This window comes from Cibotium barometz, chromosome 15 (assembly GCF_041138505.1).
Source record: "Cibotium barometz isolate CiBa-2024 chromosome 15, ASM4113850v1, whole genome shotgun sequence".
NCBI classification, from domain to species: domain Eukaryota; kingdom Viridiplantae; phylum Streptophyta; class Polypodiopsida; order Cyatheales; family Cibotiaceae; genus Cibotium; species Cibotium barometz.
In genome coordinates this window covers 49038313-49065523 of record NC_141060.1, presented here as the reverse complement: position 1 = coordinate 49065523, position 27211 = coordinate 49038313, and the positions used below count along the sequence as shown (strand labels likewise).

Here is a 27211-nt window from a genome sequence, read left to right as displayed (position 1 = left end):
TGCCCAAAAACAATTTTGGAATCGCCAATTTTACTTATGGTGAATCATTGCTGGAATATTGGATAGTTGCCATGCTCATGGTGGAAAGAAGGCTTGCTGAAATTACTGCCCAAAAAACAGCTATTTGAAGCCATATTGGATTGGCGTCCTATCTCTTAAATGTTAGACATATGTAAGTTGGTCACCAAGATGCTTGTTAATAGAATAAAGGGTGTCCTACATGGAGGGTTGCATCCAGAGCGTAGTATGGATTTGTCCCTCAAAGACAAATTACTTACAATATAGCAAATGTATATATTGGCATTGAATATGCCAGCTATATGGAGCAAGATGTTCTCATTATGCAAGTCGACATAGCTAAGGCCTTTGATACGGTACATTGAGACTTTATAGCCTAGGTTATGGATAGAATGGGATTTGGGCCTAGAATGAAAAATGTCATCTTTTGGCTTTATCAAGAGAGATCAACTAAATGCATTTTGGGTTGAGAACTTTTAGTCTCATGGTATCTTGGAAAATCTATTCGGCAAGGTACGCTTAGTGAACTATTGTATGCCATCGTGACTCACCCAATGCTCCTTTACATGGATAAATTGACATGAGATGGGCAACTACATGGTCTCTCCATGGCAAACGGTACACAATTTGTGGCACAGGCATATGCTGATGACTCTTTCTTTTTCCCAAGAATTTGTTGCAGGATTACAACAGATTGACAATTTCAGGTTTAAAGCAATGGAATGCCTATGGAAAACCAAAGCGGGTAGAAAAGGGTTACGTTTTCTAAGGTAAGAGCTTATATGTTCGCCTAAAATGCATGGTGGGCTCTATGTCCTTAATATTCGTTATCATATACTGGCAAGGAAGGTCACTCTACTACCTGCATTTATAGAGCAAGTCAAGCCATGGGCATGCATGCTGGGAGCTCTGTGCTTTAACATGCAAATAGATGCATATGGACATTGGATCATCAATTATGATGATATAATCTTTGGGCATTTCTATGGTCGTATTCCAGGCTCTCCATATTCAATTGCTCACATTCGAGATTGGCAAGCTATATTGTATCATTTACAATGGTCTGGTAGGCCTCCAAATGGGGGCAACTCACTGTTGTTGCAGAGTATTCATTGGAGCAAGGTGCTCAACCAAGAAAGGCATCCAATTTGTCTACATTGGGAATTCGTCACATACGCAACGTCATGGATGAAAATGGTTGTCCTTGCTTTTCCACATATAGTCAAACAATGCAACTTAGGGGCCAATTTGGAGAGTCATTTCAGAAATGATGTAGCCCAAGTCCCAATGCTTGAGGAAATAGAGAGACTTCAAGATTGGTGTTTTGATAGGGAGCTTCCAGGACATACTTATGTACCTTTTGCCAATTTGTCTATGGCCAAGGCTTATAGGTTACTCTTACCACCTCCATGGATTGAGGATCATGCAAATCACCTCTAGTATATGTCAAAATCTCTTGCTTGGAGGAAAGGTGCATTGAAAAGAATTTGGAAGAGTGGAAATTGTCAAAACTCAGCTTCATTGTGCAGTTACAAGTGGACCCATGGATGTATTGCTCTTGCGAGAGCATAAACTGGATGCTAGCCAGTGTGGGAGATCAGTCAAGCTTCTCTCGGGACACACCTTTTGGTCACCAGCTATTGGTACCAAAGGTGGTGTATGTATCTCTGTTTCAGCTTTGATCTTGCCTTGCATCATTGGACATGGTGTCATTTTGCCTGCGAGAGCGCAGTGGATCCTCCTTATGCAGGTTACTACATGCATTGGTATTCTCGACCTCTATGCTCCTAACCATAGAGGTGAGAGGATTGCCTTTTGGAAATCTCTCACTACGTTGATGCCTCTTGCCGACCATTGGATTATTGGTGGGGATTTTAACATGGTTGAGATGCCAATGGATAAAAGAGGTGGACATGAGGGCTTGGTGCATCCTCTTGAAAGAGCGTCTTGGGAGAGGTTTATACTCTCCATTTATGGCAGAGAGTGTTGGCATGACGATGACATTCCGAGGAGACCATCTACTCTTCTTTATTCATGGTCTAACAGGAGAAGGGATGCAAGATGTATTTATGCACGGTTAGACAGATTTTATGTGGATCATTGGGTGCTCGACAGAGGGGGGCATACTTTTATTGCTACAGGCACCTCTAAATCGGATCATTGCCCAGTGGTTTTATGCATTAGAGATCCGAGTCGCCAGGGATCAGCACCCCATGTACGCATCCCTGATCGATTGTTCTCAGATGCAGAGCTATCACGTTGTATGCTTGATATTTGGAGATCTCATGATTTCTCGCAGGCCTTGCAAAGTTTGGCCTCTACTCTTTGTGATATTAGTGACTTTTATCACACATGCGCCTTGTCTAAGACGCAAGACGCCTTGGATTTAGAAAGGGCTATTAGACGTAGACTGGCTATTTTACAGAAAGAGCACGAGAAACATCCTCATGCTCAATGGGTTGCAAATTCTTTATGTTCTATTAGGGAAGAACTTCATCACTCTCTTGAAAAATGTGTGGAGTACCGTTACCATGCCCAGGAATCCTTTTGGACTCAGATGGGTGGTAGATGCAACAAACATTTCTTTGCTACTCATGGCCCATCTCATGCCAGAGATAGTGTCAGGCAGTTTCAGGATTCACATGGCACTCTTCACTCAGATCCTTTTATGGTTAGACAGATTGTCACTGATTTCTGTCGCCAGCTTCTTAGTGCTAAGCCGCATTCTCATCTGAGACATAGGGCACAGAGGAAGGTTTGGAATGCATTGCCGCATTTGATCACCGAGGAGATGTGTGCCGCTCTGGATGCCCCTTTTTCTATGCAGGAGTTCAGTCATGCTCTTCATGCCTTACCTCATGGTAAGTGTCCAGGCGAGGATGGCCTCTCCCCTGTTTTTTTCTCTACTTTTTGGGATGAGATTGGGACTGAGATCACATCGGCTCTCCCGGAGGTGTGGGACACAGGTTCTATGCCTTCTTCTCTCACTGAGGGGCTTATCTATCTTATCCCTAAGAGTGGGGATAAGACATTGATTGGCCAGTGGAGACCTATCACCTTACTTGGGACTGCATATACGATTCTTGCCAAGGCTGTGAGCATCAAATTGTAGCCAATTTTGCAAGATGTCATACATGATACTCAAAATGGATTCTTACACGGAAGGAGCATCTTTGAGAACATTGCCGTGGAATGGGCCAAAGCGAGCAATCGGCGCTTAGCCATTCTACTCTTGGATTTTGAGAAGGCCTATGATAGAGTGGATTGGGACTTCCTTGAGGGTACTCTTAGCCATATGGCCTTCTCTTTGAGATGGATCAAGGGAGTTTCATGCATGTATCATGATGCCCATAGTAGTGTGCTCTTGCAGTGATAGAGGATAGCGGTTTCAAATTTTCTCGCTCAGTATGGCAAGGTTGCCCTTTAGCCCCATTATTATATATCATAGTTGTAGAGGCCATGAGCATCTTTCTTCGCTCCACTGCTAGTATTTCTGGATTGAGGTTGCCTCTTCGTAGTCAAGAGGAGCTGGTTGACTCTGAGTTAGCTGATGACACAGCCATGTTCTTGGAGGCCTCACACATATCCTTATGTTCCTTCCGGGTAGCACTGGAAGAGTTTTGTTTGGCAGCAGGGGCACTCATTAATTGGCACAAATCTATTGGTTTTTGGATTAGTGACTCACTGAGAGTTGCTTGGGGCTGCAGAGCTTGATTTTACTTGGATCAGTAACAAGATGCACTGCTAGATATGCGGGATGCCAGATTGGGGTTGATATTTCTTTTACACAGCAGTTTGCTCCGGTACTCGTGAGCATCTCGAAGAAGCTTCTTCATTGGAGCTCCAAGAGATTTAGCCTCTAGAGCTTTGGTGGCTAATCAGGTATTGCTTGCCTCGGCTTGGTTTATTGCCTCTTGTTGGTGCTTCTCTCGTGCATGCATTGGTCAATTGCGGAGATTAATCTGCAATTTTATTTGGTCGGGTTTGGATGGCACCACAGATACTCGTGCCAAGGTAGCTTGGCTCACAGTTATTTAGCCTAGACAACAGGGGGACTGAATATTATTGATCCGGATGTTCAGTGCAGGGCGTTTCTCTCCAAACTTGTGGTCAAAGCTTTCCTACTCTGCACTGAGCCTTGGAAGGAATTTTTCTTGTCTCAGATTTCCGGATGTACACCCCGTGTTGGGAGAGACTGACTGCCTAGCATACGGTTTTTGTTCCCAGAGGCTGATATTAGGACATCATCTTTCCCACTTATTGCAGCCATTGTCAGAGCATGGAGAAGCATGAGACCATTTTTGTGACAAAGGCTTCCTAGGTCTTTGGATGCGGCTGACCAACAACCTATTATGTGGAACGAGGTCATCAAGGATGAGGCCGGTCGGCCACTTGGTGCATCTCATTACATGCAGTGGTCAGGATGGGAAAGATGTGGATCAGAGAGCTGCATCCATTTAGCATCTTAGGGGCTCTCGCATACATATTGATCAGATTGATGCAGCTATTCCGCATGAGTGGCTCTCTTGGACCTTTCATGGAGACTATCATCCGAGTTAGCTGGGAGTCTTTTCGAGGATAGGCATAACTCTGCAGGTCATTGCTCTCCTGGGCTAGGAGGCTATAGATTGCATCATCTACTCTATCATGCCTGGAGGGAGATCGAGGAGATGTAGCATAGAGGGGATCATCCCAGATACTAGGCTTAGTCCAATGAGGATTGTTGGTCGTTCGGGGAAGCATTGGTTTGTTGACCCTTCTCCTCAGATAGTGACTCATGGCTCTTGGTGTTTGTGGCTATATGGTGGTAGTCCTATCAGATATCTTCAGTGGGATCCAGAAGAGTGGGAGTGGATTGATGCTTTCGATCCATTGAAAAGCCTTCACTTTTTCATTTTCACGGTTTGGAATGCCAGGCTTCTCCTCACTCAACAGATGCATAGGATCCCTACTCTCAGGCCTCATTGGGAGAGTTATGATCTCTCTCCAGTGATACAACGCAAATATTGACATAGGCTTTGGCATTCATACAGAAGGAGCCTGATCTCTCATTTCTTCTGGTTATTTTTACATGGTGGTCTCCCAACCAATCAGTGGAGATCGGTTTTCGGTGTATCACCTACCTGCCGTAGATGTGCGGCAGATTTTGAGACTGTGCAACATTGTTTATGGGGATGCAGCATTGCACAATAGATTTGGGTTTGTATAGCCCAACTTGAATGGCCGTGCCATGCATGTGACTTGGGGGGCAGTAGCTTGGCTTTCTGCAAGTACAGTTCAGCAGTTGGGTATAGTTAAGCACTCAGGTACAGTTCAGCAGTCAGGTACTGCATGTACAGTCCAGTAGGTGCAGTCAACAGCTGTACGGCAACGAGGGGGAGCACTTGAGTGCGTCAATTTTCAGATGCAAGAGAAGGGAGTGATGCACCTTCACCAAAACATCCAAAACGAGAGAGAGAGAGAGAGAGAGAGAGAGAGAAATGAAATGTTATATTAACGTCTTCAAAAGGCCAAAAGGACCTATGAGACCAAAGTTACAACCATGTGACATCTGAGACACTGTCTGGAAAAGAAAAGAAAGAACTGAAGGTAAGTATCTAGCCCCACAATACATCAGTAGGGGGCATCCGGAAGCAGCAACTAGGGAGAGTGGGAAGCTGATGCTACTAGTCAAAATGGGGTACATGAGTACATGGATACATGAATACATGAATATGGGGGAGTACAAAAGTGACAGTGAGTACAACAGTATATGGCTGGAGTCATAATCATCCTAGGAGCTCTAGCATGGGTCTCTGCTGGATGGCTTGGTATCTGGCATAGTGAGATGCCTGGTCGGACGAGCCCGATGCCTCGCAATGATGCTCTGAATCCTCCGGTGTAGGCACCGTCTCCAATGTGAGGATCCACAAACCCTCGAGCGTCTAGATCTGCCCCGAACTCGTTAGCTCTCTCAACTAGAGTCCCACGGGGTGCCCACTGCTGGGCTGTCGGCGGTGTGTCCTTCCGGGTAGTCCCTCTAAAGAAGTCAATAATCTATCTCTGTGTGGACTCCCTGCCAGTTGGGCGTCTGCTCCTGATAATGGACTCTCTAAGCCTGCGGATCTCCGGGAGATAAAAACCCAAGCATCGCTGATCACAATAGTCCATGACTCTAGCCAGTGGTCCAAATCCCTCTCTAAAAAGGCAATGGTAGCGCCCTCGAATCTCATAATATGCTGTGCAGCGACAGATGTAGTGCTCCTCCGTCTCTGGCTCTATCCAACAAGTCTGACAAATCCTGTCCCCTAGAGGTATGCCTCTAAATCTGCCTGTCTCTATCTCTAACTGATGTGAAGAGGTGTGGATCTGCCCAATGGCGCACCTCAATCCATGAGACAGATGGGTATCCATGTAGCTCAGTCTACGTATAAAGCCATCCTCAGTGGTGCGGAGAAGATGGTCTCTATAGAAAGCCATCTTCGTCCCCAACTCCTGTGAGGGCTCTAGCCATGTCCTCCTAGTGTCCAACTGAATGAGGTCCTGTCTGATGACTCTACTAATCTCAGAATGTGTCGAGGTGAGAGAGGGTGCCTCCAGAGAGTACTGGAAGGGTGGAAGTCTGTCTAAACTGAACCCGTGGAGCTCAAACCAGGATGCTATCTGCGCATACCAACATGAAGTGTCTCCCTCCATGGCTAGCTGATGAGAGGACTCTAAAGCAAGTCGGGCATACCGGTGTCGGGGAAGCTCCTAGGTACTATGAATGAAGGACACTGATCTGGCAAGAGCCTCGACTACGATCGGTGGTGCTCCCATCTCGGCTCTAATAATCTCATGGGGTACCGAGGCCTTAGCCCGAATCATCCCAGAGATCATGGACACAAGTGGTCTCTCCATCGATCTGCATCCATCGTATGTGCGTCCTGATCGACTGTGACGATCTAGGCTAGGCTCCCAGATCTGTACTCCATATAGCATAGCCGATGTGACCAGCGTGTCAAAAAGCCACAGCTTAGTGTGTGGCTCCTGAAACTGTACCTGTGAGCACATCCTCTCTAGACCTCCTAGTGCTGCATATCCTCTAGTCAATCTGGCCTCTGCTGCCTCCCTCATGGAAAATGTGGGCCCAGTGAACACCACTCCAAGATATGTGTATGAGTCCACATACTCCACTGTCTCCTGCCCATATGTGAAAATAGGCGCTGATCTCTAGACCCACTGAGCTGTAGTGTTAAACACCATAACCTTGGTCTTACCAAGGTTAACTGAGAGCCCACTGTCCTGTGCATAAGCATGTAAAGTATCCAAGTGCCTCTGCATACCCTTTGGTGAGTCTGCTCTATAAGCACAATATCATCAGCATATTGAGGCAGTTCGGGGCGGGCAACAAGAAGAGCGGTCTTTAAGCACTCCTCAAGGCTCCCGTGTTGCTCAATGGGTTTGGGGCACAACGCAACATAAACATAAGAACCCCAAAACCACACACCCAAAATGAAAACTAAGCTTGATTCATAAAACTAAGCTAAAACAAGATGAAAATATGCACATCAAAGGAAATGGTGTAATCTACAATGGGAAGTATGACAGGATTAGGTGATGCTAAAATCTCACTTAGTCTTTCTGGACCAAAAAGAAGAACCATGCGTTGTTGGTAGAAAATTTTTCTATCAATGCAAACATTCACTCTAATGGAGTGCACCCAATGAAACTGGTTGAATTAAATCCCAAGAGGATTAGGAGGAGGTGGATTGTTCATGAAAGATCACACAAAAGTACCACTTTCCTTCATAAAATATGATAGCCAACAAGCACACAAGGAAATTTATGTGTTAAAGAGATCCATGTACCTTAAATAACCATTCAAAAACTGCTCGTTCCTCAGTGGGGGCACCAAAATTGAGGCAGTTCGGGGCGGGCAACAAGAAGAGCGGCCTCTAAGCACTCCTCAAGGCTCCCATGTTGCTCAATGGGCTTGGGGCACAACGCAACACAAACATAAGAACCCCAAAACCACACACCCAACAAGAAAAGGGGCACCACCTAGTTATGTGTGTGAACTAGGACACCAAAGATCTTTCCTTGTAGCCAATCAATACAAGCTAACCATATACATCAATCAAAAGACATACACACTCTCAACAAACACTCATAACATATGGTATTATGTGTGGAGGAGACTAGCATAATACAAATAGATGCACACCAAACTTGGAGAAGAACTTAGAGAGACAATATAAGCTTGATTTTGTTGTCGCTATGCACTTGGTCTTAAGGTTACGGGAGCCCTCTCACCATACAACCCTCTTACCATGAATTGAAAGCAGAGTCACATGGGGACGGGGGACGGGGACGGGGACGGGGAAGTGCCGTCCCGGGGACGGGATCGGGAACGGCAAAAAAAACCTCTTTTTTAAAAGCAATTTAGGAGTTGTACGCATGACATACATATAGAGACACACTTTGAACAAAATTTTACACCGAATAGACAAAAAAACAACAGTCATTTTGAGCAAAATGCGCTAATAAAACATCGATGGCACACTGATTATGTGATTGATAGTCTGATAGATACAAAGAGATAAGTACATGCCTCATGGGCAGTGAGGGTTACAAAAAAGAGTGGGTACAAAATAGGGATACTAGATAGATCACAATAGATCATGGCCATTGGCAGTGGGCACAAAAAAGGTGAGATGGCTCAAGGCTCAAGAGTCAAGCCTCAAGCTCCTGAAGTGCTAGCCTGACGGGAGGCTTGGAAGTCGAAGTCGTCGATGCCATTTGAAGCCTCCTCCTCCCCCTCAGGCTGTAGCTCCTCCTCTACCTCCTCAAGATGCTCCTGAGCTGCAGGATCCTGCTGTGCCATCTCCCATTCGGTGAAGGGATCCGCCTTCCCTGTTGCTGTCGCACATAGCATGCGCAAGTTAGCGCTCACAAAAACCAAATCACTTGCCCTTTGCACTTCAAGGCGGTTCCTCTTCTTAGAGGCAATGTGACTGTAAACGCTCCAAAGTTGCTCCAAGCAACTAGAGCTCACAGCCTGGCTAAGGATGCGAATAGCCAAGCGCTGCAACTCCGGCCCATCTGATCCGTAATCCTCCCACCAAAGAGGAGACCCAATCTTGAGGTGGTCAAGCTGTGCATCTAAACATCCAAAAGATCCCTGCCGCGTCCTGTACTGAGATAGCTGGTCTCTGATCTTCCGCCTGATGGTAGGGTCGGGCTCTAAGCGCTCCAAAATGATCCGCCATCCCCTGCTTACATCCTTGTCGGCCTCTTGCTTTCTGCCCTGGAACTCTGGATCAACCACAAAGGCAGCCGCATGAAGAGGAGAGTAGTAGGAGTTCCACCTGGACTCACATAATGAGTGGATCTCCTCAAACTCGGCCCTGTCTGGCACAAGCTGCTGGAGTGACTCGATCATGCGATCCATGGCCTCATAGACCTTGCCGATACATGGTTCACAGCCGTCAATGACTCGTAGAAGGTGAACAATAGGCTTGACCAAGGCATCGAGTGTCTTCACCTTCTCCCACCAAGCGGCATCATCGGCGCGATCTCGGCACGTTCTCCCTGTTGCCGATTCTGACTGCGGCATGGCAGAAAATTCATCACTAAGGAAAAGCCCTCTTAGGGCTCCGCCACATGTAGACAAGCGGCCTAGCATGAGGAAGTTGTATGCAAACCTTGTCTCAGAATACTTGAGGAGGGAAAGAGTGCTCCTTTTAGAGAACTCATGTCGCAGCCTTTGGTGGTTGAGGACAAAGGATACAAGCTGGTTAGCCTCCTCAATGGTGGGTGCAATCCATGGCAAGGCACCTATGTCTTTGAGGAGGTTGTTGAGACAATGGGCCATGCAAAAAGAAACTGTGATGGATGGATACATTGACTCAATAATGCTCCCGGCTGCCCTATTTGACGCCTCTCCATCCGCCACCATGCCGACCACAAGCTCCGGCCCAATGACCTCGATCGTGGACGCCCATTCCGCGGCAAGCACATCCACGGCCTTCCCAGTGCCACTCGCATCATGTGACTCGATGAAGTACACTTTGCCCCTTGAGTAGGCCACCACTCCATGGATGGAGCGCTTGCGCGTGTCACTCCATCCGTCTACAATGAGAGAGACTCCGTTAGTCTCCCATGTTGCCTTTGTATCCGCCGCCGCCTGCTCAAAAGCCAACTTCTCCCTATCAAGCAAAGTGGTGCGAATCTTTTCCGATGAAGGTGGCACATAAGAGGGGCCATATTCCCCGATCTTTGTGGCCATCTCACGGAAGTAAGGAGCCTATTTCAAGTGAGGAAAACCATGTAGCATGTTAGCTTTTTTTGGCAATATGACAAATGCTTTGAAGCATGAGACATTAAAAAAAAAAAGAGTGAAGAGAATTGAGTCTCGACTCTCACCGTGCCGCTTGAAACGCAATGTGGTCGTGGTAGAAGAACCTAGCCACCGACCTATCCACCTCATCCTTCAATTTTGGGTTCCAATTCTCGTTAAGAGTGGATTGACGGCGGATGGGAATGGAGGCACCCGATGTGGATAGAGTGGACTTGAATGGTTGAGAGCTTGAAGCAAGATTTGGGTTCCTCTCCACCTCCATTCGCGTCGGTTGCTCTCGTGCTCTCACCACATCATGAGGATCAACGGCAACATGTCGCCCTCTCTTTGCCGCCTCGGCCACCTCATAAACCTTGAGCTTCTCAAGAAGCTCCGCTCGCTTCTCAGGAGTAACGCGTGCGCAAAATCGCACTTGATGACTGGCCTCGTGCAAAAAGTGAGCTCGCACTTTGTTGGCGCCGCCACTTCTCTTGTAGGAACAAAGCTTGCAATTCCATGCCCTTGAACCACCGCCCACTCCACGACTAGCGTAGTGGACCTCATCCCACCATGACCATGTGTGCACCGCCGGCCTCCTTCGTGAAGAGCCCGCAACGGAAGATGTGGCGGCGGCGCCTTCACCTTGAGATGCCATGAATGATGATAGTGTGAGAGAGAGGGAAGAAGGGTGCAAGAGAGAGAGAGAGAGAGAGAGAGAGAGAGAGAGAGAGAGAGATGGCTTGGAGAGAGAAAGAGAGAGAGAGAGAGAGATGGCTTGGAGGTTGGAACTTGGCACAACTTGGAACTTTGAAGTTTGGATTTGGAAGCTTGAGGCTTGAGAAACGAGTGTGGGTGCAATAGAGAGCGTGCCTTTTTTTATAGCTGGAATTCTGCCCATTTCTGTCCGTTTTTGGCCGTTTTCTGCCCGTTTCTGGCCGTTGGAGACGTCCCCTCACCGCGTCCCCTGCCCGTCCCGCGTTTCGGGAACGCGTCCCCGGGACGCCCTCATGCGTCCCCGTGTTGCACTGCGTCCCCTGCGCGTCCCACCCGTCCCCGTCTCCGCGTCCCCGCGTCCCGCGGCCCGTCCCCGCGTCCCCATGTGACTCTGATTGAAAGGCAACAACTCAAAAACAAGCCCTCAAGCCTCCAAGCATAAAATCACACCACAAAATACAAGGATCAAATTTACCTTAAATCAAAAATCGGACCGCTTCGCTAAATAAACTTTGGAGATGTAGGAGTCCAAGATTTTGTGCACAATTGCACCCAAACTACTAATCTTATTGATGCACAAAGGCAAGATACAATTATGATAGAGAGTATGGCATCACTCAAGCCCTCACAATGACATAACTAGCTTTAAGCTTCAAGCTTCACTATCTCCTTACACACTAGAGTTAGGAGTGGTGTACAATGTGTGTAATCTCCCTCTTCTTTACAAGGAATGGAGGGGGCTCTATTTATAGATTTGAGAAGCCCCAATTAGGATTAAGCCTAATCAATCTTATTATGGGAAATCATAGATTATGGATTTTTTATTTTGAAATGAGAGTGGGCCTCTTCTTATCCCTTGAGTCACATGGATGTGGGCTCAAGGTGAGAGAATTATTGAAGATGAGAGGAGAGTGTGATGTAGAGGTTTGAGCAAATAACTTGTAGTAATGCCTACTCCAAAAGTAGTAGAGTGGGTGCTTATTTACAAATGTTAGTGGTTAGTAGTTAGTAATCACTATAAAAGGTTAGTAATACAATGTACAAAATGGGTGAGAAGGGCTGAGAGGTTGAGTGAGAGGAGTAAAGATTTGGAAATATCCTTTGTGTGGTTGAAAGCTCGAAGAAGCTTGGATTCTCCCATGTGTAGATCTTTAAGTTAACCGTCGATCTCCTTCTTGCATTTGACGCCACAAAAGTTGATTGAGGTGAAGAACATAGATGGAAACCCCATATTTGCAGAGGTTAATATGATACATTCATGCTGAATTTTTATGTATTTTTTGAGATTGGAAAAATAATTTAGTAATATGGGAGTAGTAGGGAAAGAAATGGAGATGAAGTATGGGTGTAGAGTAGATATGAGAGCAAATGGAGATGGAAGGAGAGGGCAAAGGTGGAGAGGATGAGAGAGGACATGAAGTTTGCAGGTTTGATGGAGTGAGAAAGGAATGAGTAAGTGTGTAGGTGATGAATGTGTAAGGGAGGTGAGAAGAGACTAGGTGTACCTTGCCAAAAAGTGGGCAGACTGGAGTCCAATAAAAAATTCATATCTCACCGCCATTAGCTCCAAAAATTCTCAAAAAAATTGAGCATATTCCTGAGCTCCCGAGCTAACTTTTGTCTTTTGATGACCAGTTCAAATTCGGAGTGGAGGCGGGCGCAAAAAATTCAGCAGAATCATGTATTTTTTGAATTTTTAAAATCTTTGTGTGGGTCCCCATTGGTGGAATTTCTTGATAGCTCCAAGAGTGAGCCCCCCAATACATCATACCCTGACCTTAGAGACTCAAGTGTATGTGCACACTTGCATGGAGGAGATTTTTTCCATTTTATAAAGGATTTACATAATAAGAAAAAACAAGCTAGTATTTAACTAGTCAACATATCATGACAATATGGTTATTATGATAGGAAAATAAAATAAACAAAGAGACCTAATTGTGAATAAAATATACAAAAATAATTGATATATGAAAAAGTATTTAATGAAAATATATAAAATATTTAATAGTAAAAAATATATACAAAAATACTAAACTATGGAAGTCAAAAAGGAGGGAGACCCTCATTATTTTAGGGTAGATGAGAGAATAAAAGATGAAATAGTCTAAGGGAAAAAGTGATTTGGATAGTAGGCTTTCTACATGGTATGGGTAGAAATGTGAGGGCATAGGATTTACTTATGCATGGTGAAGTTGAAGCATATGTACAATGATGGTCCAAAAGTATTATGAAGAATAATAATAATAGTAATAAATAAATAAAAATATATTTAGGTTTTGTAATACACACACCTAATGAAGTATTTACATAACTAGAGAAAATAGAGACCCCCATATTTAGGCCCTTATATAAAATGAAATATTTACACAAAATGGGCCGTAATAATTTTATTTATTTTTAATGAGTAGCTAGCAAAAACTTTTTTTTTGAATAATATAAAAAATATATAGAAGATATGGGTAAAGTCCCTAACGCACACACGCCTATTTATAGTGAGAAGGTAGCTCCTTGTGGTAATGTGGATAGCCGAAAAAAAGGCTATCATTTAGCCCTCCCCCTAGATGATGGTATATTCATGTACCATCATCTAGTAGGCCTTCTAAAGCAAGTGGTGTAATGTGGTTCTCTTGTCCATCATTCTTCTGTTCCTGGTGTTTTGCACCACATCCATCACTCAAACCACATAACTTACATGCCCTTTTATCTCCTTTTTGTGGTTGCTTCTGTAAGTCTGTCGGTAGAATGCGACTCAAGTATGGCTTGAGTCTGTAGCCATTAACCTTCTTAGAATGTTCTTTGCCATCCAAATCCATAAGCTGATAATAGCTAGAGTTGAAAACCTTCTTGACAATGTATGGTCCCTGCCATCTAGTTTCAAACTTGGCATCAAACCGATTATCAAGTCGATTGTCATACCTTAGCACAAGATCTCCTTCTTTGATGCCCTTGTCTTTCAAAGTTGCATTGAACTTCTTTGCTGCTTGCATGGCTTTTCTTCTATAACACTCGTATGCAGCTTCTCTTTTCCACTCTAGCTCAACTAAAGTGAGAAGTTAATCTACCCATGCATCTTGATCTCCTAGTCCACCTTTTCCATGTAGCCGCATTGTTGGAATGTTGAGCTCAATAGGCTGCAATGCTTCTTGACCATAAACCAAGTTAAAGGGCGTAAACCCCGTTGCTTCTCGGTAGGTAGTCTGGTATGCCCATAGTGCTCCATCAAGGAACTCATCCCAAAGCTTCGTCTTATTCTCCACCATCTTCCTTATGATTCCTGCAATGACACCATTAGCCTTCTCTACTAACCCATTTGATTGGGGATAGTAGGGTGTGCTATGATGATGTGAAATATAAAGCTCTTCACAAACTTCGGTGAGCAAACCTTTTCTAAAACCTGGACCATTGTCAGAAACAATCTCCACGGGTGTGCCAAATCTGCAACATATATGAGTGTAAACAAATCTGCTTACAGTCTTTTCATTCACCCTTGCCACACTTTGAGCCTCCACCTACCTAGTCATGTAGTCTATGGCCACTAAGATGTACAATTTTCCATTTCTAGTTCTAGGTAGTGGACCCATAGCATCAATGCCCCATTTTTCAAATGGACCACTTGCAATGACTAATTGGCGTGGACCATGTAGCAACCTCTTATTACCATTGACTTGGCAGTTATGACAGTTCCTACACCAATGTTGGACATCCACATGTAAGCTTGGCCAAACATACCCAGCAAGCAAAATCTTTTTCACAGTTAGTTCTTGAGCAAAATGGCCACCACATGCTTCTTCATGCAAACCCTCTAAAATGGCTGGAATCTCCTTGGTTGTTGGTACTCTTCTGCACACTTGATCTTTTCCTTTTTGGTAGAGGGCACCTTCTAAGAACAAGAAAGAACTTGCCCTCTTCATGAGCCTCCTCTTTTGTGCTTTTGTGAAGTCTTGTGGGAATTCACCTTCCAAGATGTAGCTCACTATGGGAGCCAGTGCCTCCATTCCTTGGTACCGTGGTTGCTTAATAGCCGCTGCAGCCAAGACTACTACTTGCATTTCCTTCTTAACACATGCAACAGCTTGTTGTGCAAGTAGATCAGCATCCTCATTTTGTTTCCTAGGGATATGATACAATTGCACCTCCTCAAATTGATTAAACAACCTACGGATAGCATGAACCTTTTGCCTTAATCTTTCATTCTTGCATGCCCAAATGCCTAAAATTTGCCTTACAATAAGAAGCGCATCCCCTTTTACAAGGAGACGTTGTATCCCTTGATTGATGCACACCTTCAAACCATGAAGTAGTATGTCGTACTCTGCTTCATTGTTGCTAGTAGAACTTGGCAAGTTGACCTTCTCCTTCATAACCACCTCTCCATTTGGGTTGAGCAGCACCAGACCTCCCCCTACTTTACCTGTGGCTTTTCTAAAAGCTCCATCAAAGAACAAGGTGAATGCATTAGGTATAGTTTTGGGTGGTGGCAATGGTAGGGTCTTTACTTCAGGCACCTTAATCTCCTTTTCATGCACTCTATAAGTGAGAATCCCTGCCAATTGTGCACGCACACTATCTTCTACCTTGAAAGAGTATTGGAATTCTTGCAATTCCATAACCCGCTTTGTGATTCTAGCACTGATAGTCATTTGAGAAGACACCCAAGGAAACAAATTTTCTGTAGTGAGAATTACAAAAGGTTTTGGTAACAAGTAGGATCTAAATTTTCTCACCGCAAAGATGAGAGCAAGCATCATGAGTTCCGCTTCCGTGTAGCCTTTCTCCAAGACATTCATGACCCTACTAACAAAGTAGATGGGCCGCATCCTAGTACTGTGGGGATCTTGCTGTAACAAAACTGCACCCACTGTTTCCTTTCCAACACTAGAGCTAACAAAGAAAGTGTACTCCCAACAAGGAGGCATGAGTGTTGGTAGCTCTGACAAAATGACTTTAATGTTACAAAAGTACTCCTCAAGCTCATTAGACCATGCAAACTCTACTTGTTGAGTCAATTTTTGCAAGGGGTGAAACCAACTCAAACATGTCTAAGCATTCTTGGTCTCCTACCACTCTCTTTATGTGGAGTGCCATTCTAAAGTTTGATAAGAATAACTCGGCATCCTCACCAGGCTCTCCAAAGAATAAGGGATAGCCACTCATTTGCCTAGTGGTATCCATGCTTGAGAAGAAGGAAGCACAAATATGATTGCACAAAGGTCTTCCTTCACTCTCTTTCTCTCTCTCTCTTTTTTTTCTTTTTTTTTCTTTTTCAAAGTAGAATGAAAATGTAGACGTCAAAGCTTATGTCATAACGAATCAAAGGCAAAATAAATGGATTAACTGAGGCATTAATGGCTGCTACTTGCCTAGGTCCAAACATACGACGAATGACACGCTGAAATTGTAACTTACTACCAACAACTATGTGTATTTCTTGCCTAGCACAAGAGATTGGCCTACGGTATAAGTCTTCTTGATTCATAAAACTAAGCTAAAACAAGATGAAAATATGCACATCAAAGGAAATGGTGTAATCTACAATGGGAAGTATGACAGGATTAGGTGATGCTAAAATCTCACTTAGTCTTTCTAGACCAAAAAGAAGAACCATGCGTTGTTGGTAGAAAATTTTTCTATCAATGCAAACATTCACTCTAATGGAGTGCACCCAATGAAACTGGTTGAATTGAATCCCAAGAGGATTAGGAGGAGGTGGATTGTTCATGAAAGATCACACAAAGTACCACTTTCCTTCATAAAATATTATAGCCAACAAGCGCACAAGGAAATTTATGTGTTAAAGAGATCGATGTACCTTAAATAACCATTCAAAAACTGCTCGTTCCTCAGTGGGGGCACCAAAATTGAGGCAGTTCGAGGCGGGCAACAAGAAGAGCGGCCTCTAAGCACTCCTCAAGGCTCCCGTGTTGCTCAATGGGTTTGGGGCACAACGCAACACAAACATAAGAATCCCAAAACCACACACCCAACAAGAAAAGGGGCACCACCTAGTTATGTGTGTGAACTAGGACACCAAAGATCTTTCCTTGTAGCCAATCAATACAAGCTAACCATATACATCAATCAAAAGACATACACACTCTCAACAAACACTCATAACATATGGTATTATGTGTGGAGGAGACTAGCGTAATACAAATAGATGCACACCAAACTTGGAGAAGAACTTAGAGAGACAATATAAGCTTGATTTTGTTGTCGCTATGCACTTGGTCTTAAGGTTACGGGAGCCCTCTCACCATACAACCCTCTTACCATGAATTGAAAGGAAACAAATCAAAAACAAGCCCTCAAGCCTCCAAGCATAAAATCACACCACAAAATACAAGGATCAAATTTACCTTAAATCAAAAATCGGACCGCTTCGCTAAATAAACTTTGGAGATGTAGGAGTCCAAGATTTTGTACACAATTGCACCCAAACTACTAATCTTATTGATGTACAAAGGCAAGATACAATTATGATAGGGAGTATGGCATCACTCAAGCCCTCACAATGACATAACTAGCTTTAAGCTTCAAGCTTCACTATCTCCTTACACACTAGAGTTAGGAGTGGTGTACAATGTGTGTAATCTCCCTCTTCTTTACAAGGAATGGAGGGGGCTCTATTTATAGGTTTGAGAAGCCCCAATTAGGATTAAGCCTAATCAATCTTATTATGGAAAATCATAGATTATGGATTTTTTATTTTGAAATGAGAGTGGGCCTCTTCTTATCTCTTGAGTCACATGGATGTGGGCTCAAGGTGAGAGAATTATTGAAGATGAGAGGAGAGTGTGATGTAGAGGTTTGAGCAAATAACTTGTAGTAATGCCTACTCCAAAAGTAGTAGAGTGGGTGCTTATTTACAAATGTTAGTGGTTAGTAGTTAGTAATCACTATAAAAGGTTAGTAATACAATGTACAAAATGGGTGAGAAGGGCTGAGAGGTTGAGTGAGAGGAGTAAAGATTTGGAAATATCCTTTGTGTGGTTGAAAGCTCGAAGAAGCTTGGATTCTCCCATGTGTAGATCTTTAAGTTAACCGCCGATCTCCTTCTTGCATTTGACGCCACAAAAGTTGATTGAGGTGAAGAACATAGATGGAAACCCCATATTTGCAGAGGTTAATATGATACATTCATGCTGAATTTTTATGTATTTTTTGAGATTGGAAAAATAATTTAGTAATATGGGAGTAGTAGGGAAAGAAATGGAGATGAAGTATGGGTGTAGAGTAGATATGAGAGCAAATGGAGATGGAAGGAGAGGGCAAAGGTGGAGAGGATGAGAGAGGACATGAAGTTTGCAGGTTTGATGGAGTGAGAAAGGAATGAGTAAGTGTGTAGGTGATGAATGTGTAAGGGAGGTGAGAAGAGACTAGGTGTACCTTGCCAAAAAGTGGGCAGACTGGGGTCCAATAAAAAATTCATATCTCACCGCCATTAGCTCCAAAAATTCTCAAAAAAATTGAGCATATTCCTGAGCTCCCGAGCTAACTTTTGTCTTTTGATGACCAGTTCAAATTCGGAGTGGAGGCGGGCGCAAAAAATTCAGCAGAATCATGTATTTTTTGAATTTTTAAAATCTTTGTGTGGGTCCCCATTGGTGGAATTTCTTGATAGCTCCAAGAGTGAGCCCCCCAATACATCATACCCTGACCTTAGAGACTCAAGTGTATGTGGACACTTGCATGGAGGAGATTTTTTCCATTTTATAAAGGATTTACATAATAAGAAAAAACAAGCTAGTATTTAACTAGTCAACATATCATGACAATATGGTTATTATGATAGGAAAATAAAATAAACAAAGAGATCTAATTGTGAATAAAATATACAAAAATAATTGATATATGAAAAAGTATTTAATGAAAATATATAAAATATTTAATAGTAAAAAATATATACAAAAATACTAAACTATGGAAGTCAAAAAGGAGGGAGACCCTCATTATTTTAGGGTAGATGAGAGAATAAAAGATGAAATAGTCTAAGGAAAAAAGTGATTTGGATAGTAGGCTTTCTACATGGTATGGGTAGAAATGTGAGGGCATAGGATTTACTTATGCATGGTGAAGTTGAAGCATATGTACAATGATGGTCCAAAAGTATTATGAAGAATAATAATAATAGTAATAAATAAATAAAAATATATTTAGGTTTTGTAATACACACACCTAATGAAGTATTTACATAACTAGAGAAAATAGAGACCCCCATATTTAGGCCCTTATATAAAATGAAATATTTACACAAAATGGGCCGTAATAATTTTATTTATTTTTGATGAGTAGCTAGCAAAAACTTTTTTTTTTGAATAATATAAAAAATATATAGAAGATATGGGTAAAGTCCCTAACGCACACACGCCTATTTATAGTGAGAAGGTATTTATGACAAAGAGTTTATGTGATTTTCCTTGGCCGAGGTAGCTCCTTGTGGTAATGTGGATAGCCGAAAAAAAGGCTATCAATATAAGAGCAGAGGTATCCAAGTGCCAGCCAACTGGGCTCCTCTGTCCCCTCGTGTCCCAATATAATCAGAGATCTCATCAATGTATAGTCCAAATAGAGTCGGGAGCGGGCAGCCCTCTTTCACCCCTATAGTGGAGTGTATTGGCTGGGAGAGACCCTCTGAAGTCGGCACCTGCCCAACTACTATCTCATAAAGTGCCATAATACCCCAAATGAGCTCACATGGAACCCCCAAGTCTTGTAGCTTGTGCATCAGTCTAGCTCTGGGCACTGTGTCGAAGGCCTTGCGGAAATCCACAAAGCCACCGTAGATCCTCCTCCCATGTGCTCTGCCCTCCTCAATGATAGCCCTAAGGGTAAAGATATGATCCAAAGTAGAGAATCTCCACCTGAAACCGGCTTGTTCCTGAGCTCGGACCCCTTGTCTCTCTGCCCATCTGCTCAACTCCTGCTCAAGAATAGAGGCATATAGCTTGGCCAGCGAGTGACCAATCATAATGGTGCGGTAGTTAGTCGGCAGGCTCGGATCTCCAGACTTGAGTACCGGCACAATCATGGAAGTACTCCAAGTCCCAAGAAACCCCTCACACATGGCTCTATTAAACATGAGAGCTAGCAAATCTGCAATCATATCTCTAGCATGTATGAAATTCTCGGCTACAATGCCCTCATGATCCTGTGCCCTCCTTGTATGCAATCTGTTGATGGCCCTCCTCACCATCTCTGCTGTGAAGAAGGTAGAAATGGGTGGACAAGGCTCCGAAGGGTTCGGTAGTGGTGGCTGCTCTGGTACCGTGTAGAGGGAGGCTGCATACTCGCCCCATGTATCTGGAGAGGTAATGGCCGGAGGTGGGGGGTGCTCTCTAAGCAATCTCCAGGCCTTCCCAGAATCCTGACTCAAAAACAACTCATACATGTCTCTCTCCAGCCGAGCTAAGAATGATCTCTTCTTCCGCCGAATGAGGCATTGGAAGATGATGCGTGACTGTCTATATGTAGTAACACCTGTGTCTATATGTAGAAAGAAAGAAAGAAAGAAAGAAAGATTTTATTAACGTCTTCCAAAAGACCGAACTCGGCCTATGAGACAAATCAGAGTACCTGTATGGGGTATCCTCTGTCATCCCAACAAAATGAAAAAGTACTGAACAAAAAAGCTGAATCTGGGTGTGCACGGGGATGGAGCTCTACTACTAGGAGAATGCAAAGCTATATGCATGGTGTATACAATCATGATATGCAACCTAGCTAGCTCCATCCTGTACTATACTGGGGTATAACATGGTGTACATCAGTGAAGGGGGTGTCCACAGCTCCCTGAAGAACATGCCTGGGTGTGCTCTGAAGCGAGCCAATCGCTCCGCACCCTCTCTGTGAAACTGAGCTCTGATCTCTGTCATCTCTCTCTGGTATAGGCGTGGTGTCCGAAAGCCAGGTGTCCTCTGTCTCCTGCGGGCTCTAAGTGTCTCTGCTCTCTGGAGAGTAATTCCCTGCCGTGTAGGGGCTGGGAGGGGGATGGATCTCTGAAAAAATGTAGTAATCTGTGTCTGTCGCCCCCCCCTCTTCTGGAGCTGTCTGAGCCTGTAATAATGTCTCTCTGTGGCGCTGTATGTCTAGAATGTATCTCCCCAGTATGCGCTGGTCTGCTGCCTCAAAGATCTGGCGTAGGGAATGTGGCTCTCTGAATAAAATGGGATATCTCTCTCTGATGGCTGTATATGCTCTGCATCTGCATACATAATGCTCCTCACTCTCCACCTCCTCTCTGCACAATCTGCATACCCTCTCCTCTTGGGGGATCCGTGCTGCTCTGCCAGTCTCAATCTCCAATCGGTGTGATGAAACTCTGAGCTGACCGATAGCCACTCGAGAGCCATGTGGTAAAAAGCCCTCCATGTATCTAGGCCTCTCTATAAATCCATCATCGTGATACTCATGAAGTGATCTCTGTAGTATAGCATCTTCGGTGGAAGAGGCTGTGTAGGCGATATCCATGTCTCTCGTGTATAGAGCTGCCATAGATCCTGTCTCAATACTCTATTCCTCTCACTATGAGAGAGACGTATATGTGGTGCATCCCTGTCATACTGGAATGGTCGTAGATGATCCATGTCTAGGCCATGCTGTGAGAACCAATGTGTGACCTGTGCATACCATGATCCTCTGTCTCCTGCCTCAGCCAGCTGTCTAGATGCCTCAAAAGCTCTGTATGACAATCTGTCTTGTGGCATTTCTCTGAATCTGTCTAGCAGGCATATAGTCTGAAATATGGCCTCTACCATCATACTCTGCTCGGATAATGTCATGAGGTACTGACGGTTTGCTGCGTATCATGCGTGCCATCATGAGGGCCTGTGGTCTCTCTATCTGTGTCCACCAATGGGTAGCAAGGCCTGGCGCCCATACCGCTGCTCCATACATCAATGCCGGTGTGACTAATGTGTCAAATAGCCACCCCTTCGTCCGGGGCTCCTGAAAATGCGCCTGGTGGCACTGTCTCTCTAGCATAGCCAATGCTGCATATCCCCGTGTCAATCTAGCTCTGGCTGCTGAACCCATGGTGAAGCGTGTGGCTGCTTGCAGAGAAGGTAACCCCTAGGTACACGTATGATGTCACCACCTCCACCTGGCATCCTGCGAGAGTGAATGTCAGCTGACTCCTGCCCTGTCTTGATGTATGAAAGACCATAACCTTGGTTTTCCCAAGGTTCACAGTAAGACCCCTGTGTGTGCAGAAATCATCGAGAGAGAGAGAGAGAGAGAGAGAGAGAGAGAGAGAGAGAGAGAGAGAGTCATGTGCATGGATGGTGGGCTAGAGATAGTCAAGTCCATTCTGAGGCGAAGGCAACAACCTCGAAGAGGTAGTGTTAAGATAGACAGAATCTATGGACGAGTATTTTGATATCGCAGGGTACAATGTAGGAGTAAGATGGCACTTGCCAAGCTAAATATTAATGGTGTGGCCAGAAGTAGTTGGAGAAATTATCTTGAATCCAACCATCTTAATCATGACCAGCTGAGATGGGAGGGCATGAAGAACTACCTTTATTAGAGATTTTGTCCCCTTGGGTTTCAAGAAGAAAAGATGGATGAGTTCTTAGAGATTTCCCAGATTGGCAAACCTATCAAACGTATGCGAAGGGCATTGCCTTGATCACGCAATCAACCAAGCCATTTCATTTGAGCCATCAAAGTCTATCAATCTTGAATCATGTTGTGAAAAACAGGCATCCAGGCATGCGTCCCTCTAAGCATCCAAATATAACCTTAGCATGAGTAATCATCCAATGCTCAATGGTTGGAGTTTTCATTGCTGCAACAAGACTTGATAACATTAAAGTCCAGGGCTTTTTTCGCCGGCGGTTTCCTGTCTAGCTTAGTACGCCACAAACATCCTAATGCTGCAGACATGAAACTATCCAAATATGTTGAAGACCAGGGAACAAGAGGATTGCACTATTCTCAATTTGACATGCAAGCCAAGTAGATGATTTCCAATATTGAAGTTTGAAATTCAGCTTGTCCAACACTGACTATCGTTCTCGCTTCAAAGAGACATTCTTCCCCAGAGGATATCCAAGATGTCTGACCATCTGTTCTGGCGAGATTATCTGTTCTATGGTCTTGCCCCCATTCTTGTGTTAGGACACCTTCATGTGAGATTTGTGGGCAGATCTTTTCGCAAATTTTTTTGACTATTTGGCAACATTGCCCTCAGTTTACCAAATTTTGATATTTTCATTGCATGGACTAGATTTTAAGCCCTATGGTCCATTTATCATGCATAAAATCAGTTGATCTTTGCCGCAGAAGATATTCCCTCCTTTGCTTTCTTCAGGAGGTCCCTTTTTTATCTTTTCGGGATACTTTTGACCTTGGAGATCTTCCCTAGCACCAACTACGAGTGTTCTTTGATTACTTTTGAATGTTACCTGTCCCAAAGTTGGACAGTTGGGCTTGTAACTTACCACATGTTTTCTGTATTTTGATTGTGGGTTTTCTCCTCCACTTGGATCTTTCCCACTAGTAATATAACGTATTACAAAAAGTATGTATGTATGTACACACAGAATTTCAGCATCATTAAGTACTTGTAGCCCTAAAGTTTTGTAAACTTTGAAGAAGTCAATTATTGTATAAGCCTATGAAAGTTTTCATTAAAGTTGAAGACTTTTTAATGGGAAAGATGACCTGCAGTGAAGTAAAGCATAAAAAGCGAGAGATCTTTAGACAGTACAAGAATATGCCCACCTCATCCCACCATCCTATCTCGGGAAGACTTTCCGAGACAATTACTATTGCAGGTACGGGAAACTCCAGGCCAATTGGAGATGGCGCAACAGATCCGGGTGCTACCCCAGAACCATCACTAGTAAACGGATATCCAAGGCGTACTAAAGAACTCGTCATCAATGTAACTGCATACACAATCAGTGTAACAGCAATGACTTCAACTGTAGTTTGAGAAACTGATGCATACACAATCATATAATCATTGATAGTTTAGGTATAAACAAGTTGCATTTTAATTAAAAAAATTGAACTCAAAAGAAACATAAATTGGCCATTGCTGATGGCCTGATTGTGAGAGGAATACAGACCGTGCTCAAAAGTCCAACCCTTGGCTGACCTAAATGCCGGTGGAACGGCCAGTATGTCAAGTACAAAAACTCCACCCTGCATCAAATTGCTTCTTGTGGCTTAAAATGTAAACGTTTTAGGTTTTTAATTTATAATATACTATGCAAAAAGACACTTTTTTAAATATACATATACAGAAGGCAAGGACAACTAAGATTTTTTCCTAGGGAGGCTGTGGAGTTCTGCTAGGAGTCAGGAAGTCACACTCTTCTTCTGGCTAATAACACATGGTGGGCTGCCTTTCAACCAGTGGACATCAGGGACAGGTGCAGCCCCCAATTTCCCTAGATGCACTGCACCATCACAAACCATCGAGCATTGTGTTTGGGGCCACATAGGACATTGGTGGTATAGTATGATCTCACTGCTTATTTCTCATATCGAGATAGGACCATAACTTGTCACCTGGAGAGCAATTGTGAGGCTCACTGAATCGGTACTCTAAATATTCCACAAGGGCAATCCAACAGATTGACCTGGAGAGCAATTGTGAGGCTCACTGAATCGGTACTCTAAATATTCCACAAGGGAAATCCAACAGATTGTACTGTGAATAAAAACCAAATGGAGGGAGGAAGTATATACATGCTATGTCTGAGTGCCCTCGTCTGTGGAGGTGTCAAGCTCCCAAACTGAGTCTACTGCTTAATGATGTGCTAAGAAGGAAAAATTAGGAATCTGTCCCAAGGTCGTGGTGTGTAGTATCCCACAAATAGTATACAGCCTGCTTTTTATTTTCAACTAGCCTTAGGCCCAAGATCCTCCCATAGTTACCAATTTTTCACCGTTCATAGGCGCCCGCCTGTAGACGCCCACCAGTGTAACATGACATGGGGGTGGGGACAATAACCGGGTGGTTAAGGCAGCATGCTTTCTCCTGCCGGATGCAGGTTTTATTCTGGCCACCCCTCCCCCTCACTCCACAAAGGGGTGAAAGAGTGTGTGTGTTCCTCGGGGCAGTCCAGGCTGTAATCAACTGGGATGTAATCTCAGTCAGGTACACATCTGGGCATACCAACATCGTTTATCGCCGTTTGTTGCTAACTGCCTGGAAGAGATAAGTGCTAGGTGTGGGTATCTCTGTCCGGGGAGCTCCCATATCCTCTGCGAAAATGTCACTGACTGGAACACGGCTTCGGAGAGAGAGAAAAAAAGCTATATTAACGTCTACTAGAGGCCGAACTCAACCTATGTATGAGACAAATCACTGTATAACTGTCAATGTCTTCTGGATGTCCAGAAAAAAAAATATGAGCCCAATCTAGACGAGTCAGCCAAGGTTCCACTCTACGCGTCCGAGGACAAGTGTGCATTGTCCTGCACATGAAGCAGTGCCAATCCATACTCTCAGTCTCCCTCTGGAATGATGTCAAATGATCTGCGTGTCAAATGATCTGCGTGTTGGGTTTGCAACCGGACACCAGGCGTCTATAGAAGAATGCTGGGGAAGCATTTTGACTATCTTGAGAATGTGGTCGTGGAGACCTACATGATAAAGTTGCAACAGCTGACGGAGAGTCAACGGAGGACGTCTCGCGTAGTAGCAAGATCGGCCGAGGTCTTGACCAGCCTCGGTTCGATTTAAATGGTGAGCTTCCGGTATGGTGGATGAGGGACCAAGGAAGCAGCCTATGAGTGAAGCGCTAGGTGACCTGCGAAGGATCCTAGAGGGTGCTGACCATACGGTGCTCGGGCTCTGGGTCGCCGAAGATACCCACACGTGCATCGTGGAAGATATTGGAACAAGGAGTAAGAGTTGTTTTCTGAAACCGAGTATGGATCTGGTTGATTGACCTTGCTGGTCCTCAACTGATGAGTCCATAGCTCTCTTATATGGATCTGTTGGTTGATCTTGCTGATCTTCAACGAGGATTCCATCTTGATTTTTATCAGTGACCCGCGTACTATGAGCTAGGAACTATCGAAAAGGCCCCTGAGTAAACAGGTGGCGAGCATTCTAGTTGCCAATGATGCCATAGATACTCCGATGAAGGAATGATTGGAAATTAAGATTCAACCGGATACTTGGAAGTTTATGACCAGTAACACTATGGTTTCATTAAATGACTGATTTAAATACAGTTGAATCTAGGAAAAAGGCAATTTCATATTGGGTGTGTAAGTGGTGTGACAGGAGTTAAATTTGCTTGAAAATCCGGCTAGGGGACATGGGAACTCTTTTCCCTGGTACTCGGGACAAAACCTAACCAAATTCTAAATTGGATCCCATCACTACAGTGGTTGGGCGGTTGGCTAACCCATGGGACTGGATGGGGTTAGGCTGGACTGATGGATCCGTAAAATGAGACTCAATTTCTATTGTAGTACGCTAGATGAAGTAAATCCCTGGACAAAATGAACATGAAATAAACTATGAAAGTACTGAGCTAGTGGGGGAGTGTGATGGATGGAGCACTATTGCTAGAGGCTCAGTATGCAACCTATATGCGCAGGGTATACAAGAATGCAATGCAGATCTGTCTAGCTCCAACCAGTACCATAATGGGGGTGTAATATGTGATACATAGGCGATGGCGAGGCAAAAATACCTCGGAGCATGATCTCCGGGTGTGAGTGTAAGTGAGCTAGCCGCTCCTGGATATGGTACTGATGTCGAGCCCGTATCTCTGTGATCTCCCTCTGATGTAGTCTGGGAGTCTGGTAGCCTGGTGCTCTCGGTCTCCGTCTGGCTCGGAGGTCCGCAGCGCGCTGAAGTGTAGGCTTGAGAGGGAGAGAGGCTTGAGAGACAGGGGAGAGAGTGGCTTGAGAGTTGAGAGAGAGAGAGAGAGAGAGAGAGGGGGGGGCTTGATAGTTGAGACTTGAGCAATGAGAGCCTTGAGGAAAGCTTAGGGGGTGGGCATTTTATAAGTATAGGCCATGGCCCATGGCCCATGGCATAGGCAAGTGCCAAGTGCCAAAGACTTGGCCTAACACATGTCACAAGGCAAGCAAAAACGGCCAGAAAATAGCCACAAAAACAGCCATAGAACGCCGCAAAAAAACGGTCATAAATGGGCAGCTCCAACGGTCATAAACGGGCATTATCGTACCGTACGGTATCGT

General features: G+C 44.3%; 2 protein-coding genes across 2 annotated transcripts in view; both read right to left on the bottom strand.

Annotated features, from left to right (window-relative positions):
- Nucleotides 1-27211, bottom strand: part of LOC147631402 (uncharacterized) — a 166436-nt gene that overhangs the window by 46216 nt on the left and 93009 nt on the right. Inside the window, exons 8-9 of the mRNA XM_086809182.1 lie at nucleotides 24109-24184; nucleotides 23759-23925 (exon numbers count right to left, since the gene is read on the bottom strand). Of these exons, the coding sequence (XP_086665308.1) occupies nucleotides 23759-23925; nucleotides 24109-24184 (243 nt within the window). The remainder of the gene's footprint in view (nucleotides 1-23758; nucleotides 23926-24108; nucleotides 24185-27211) is intronic.
- LOC147631403 (uncharacterized) lies at nucleotides 8521-11003 on the bottom strand. The gene is made up of 2 exons (XM_086809086.1): nucleotides 10403-11003; nucleotides 8521-10284 (listed from the first exon to the last, which is right to left on the bottom strand). The coding sequence occupies exons 1-2, from the start codon at nucleotides 10971-10973 to the stop codon at nucleotides 8720-8722; spliced, it is 2136 nt and encodes a 711-aa protein (XP_086665212.1). The 5' UTR covers nucleotides 10974-11003; the 3' UTR covers nucleotides 8521-8719.

What these genes read in the sequence shown, in the direction of transcription:
- LOC147631403 (XM_086809086.1), bottom strand. Translation starts at nt 10,973, where the DNA reads ATGGCATCTCAAGGTGAAGGCGCCGCCGCCACATCTTCCGTTGCGGGC. An exon ending in TGCGTTTCAAGCGGCACGGT is followed by an intron (nt 10,285 to 10,402) that starts GAGAGTCGAGAC and finishes ACTTGAAATAGG; the next exon opens with CTCCTTACTTCCGTGAGATG.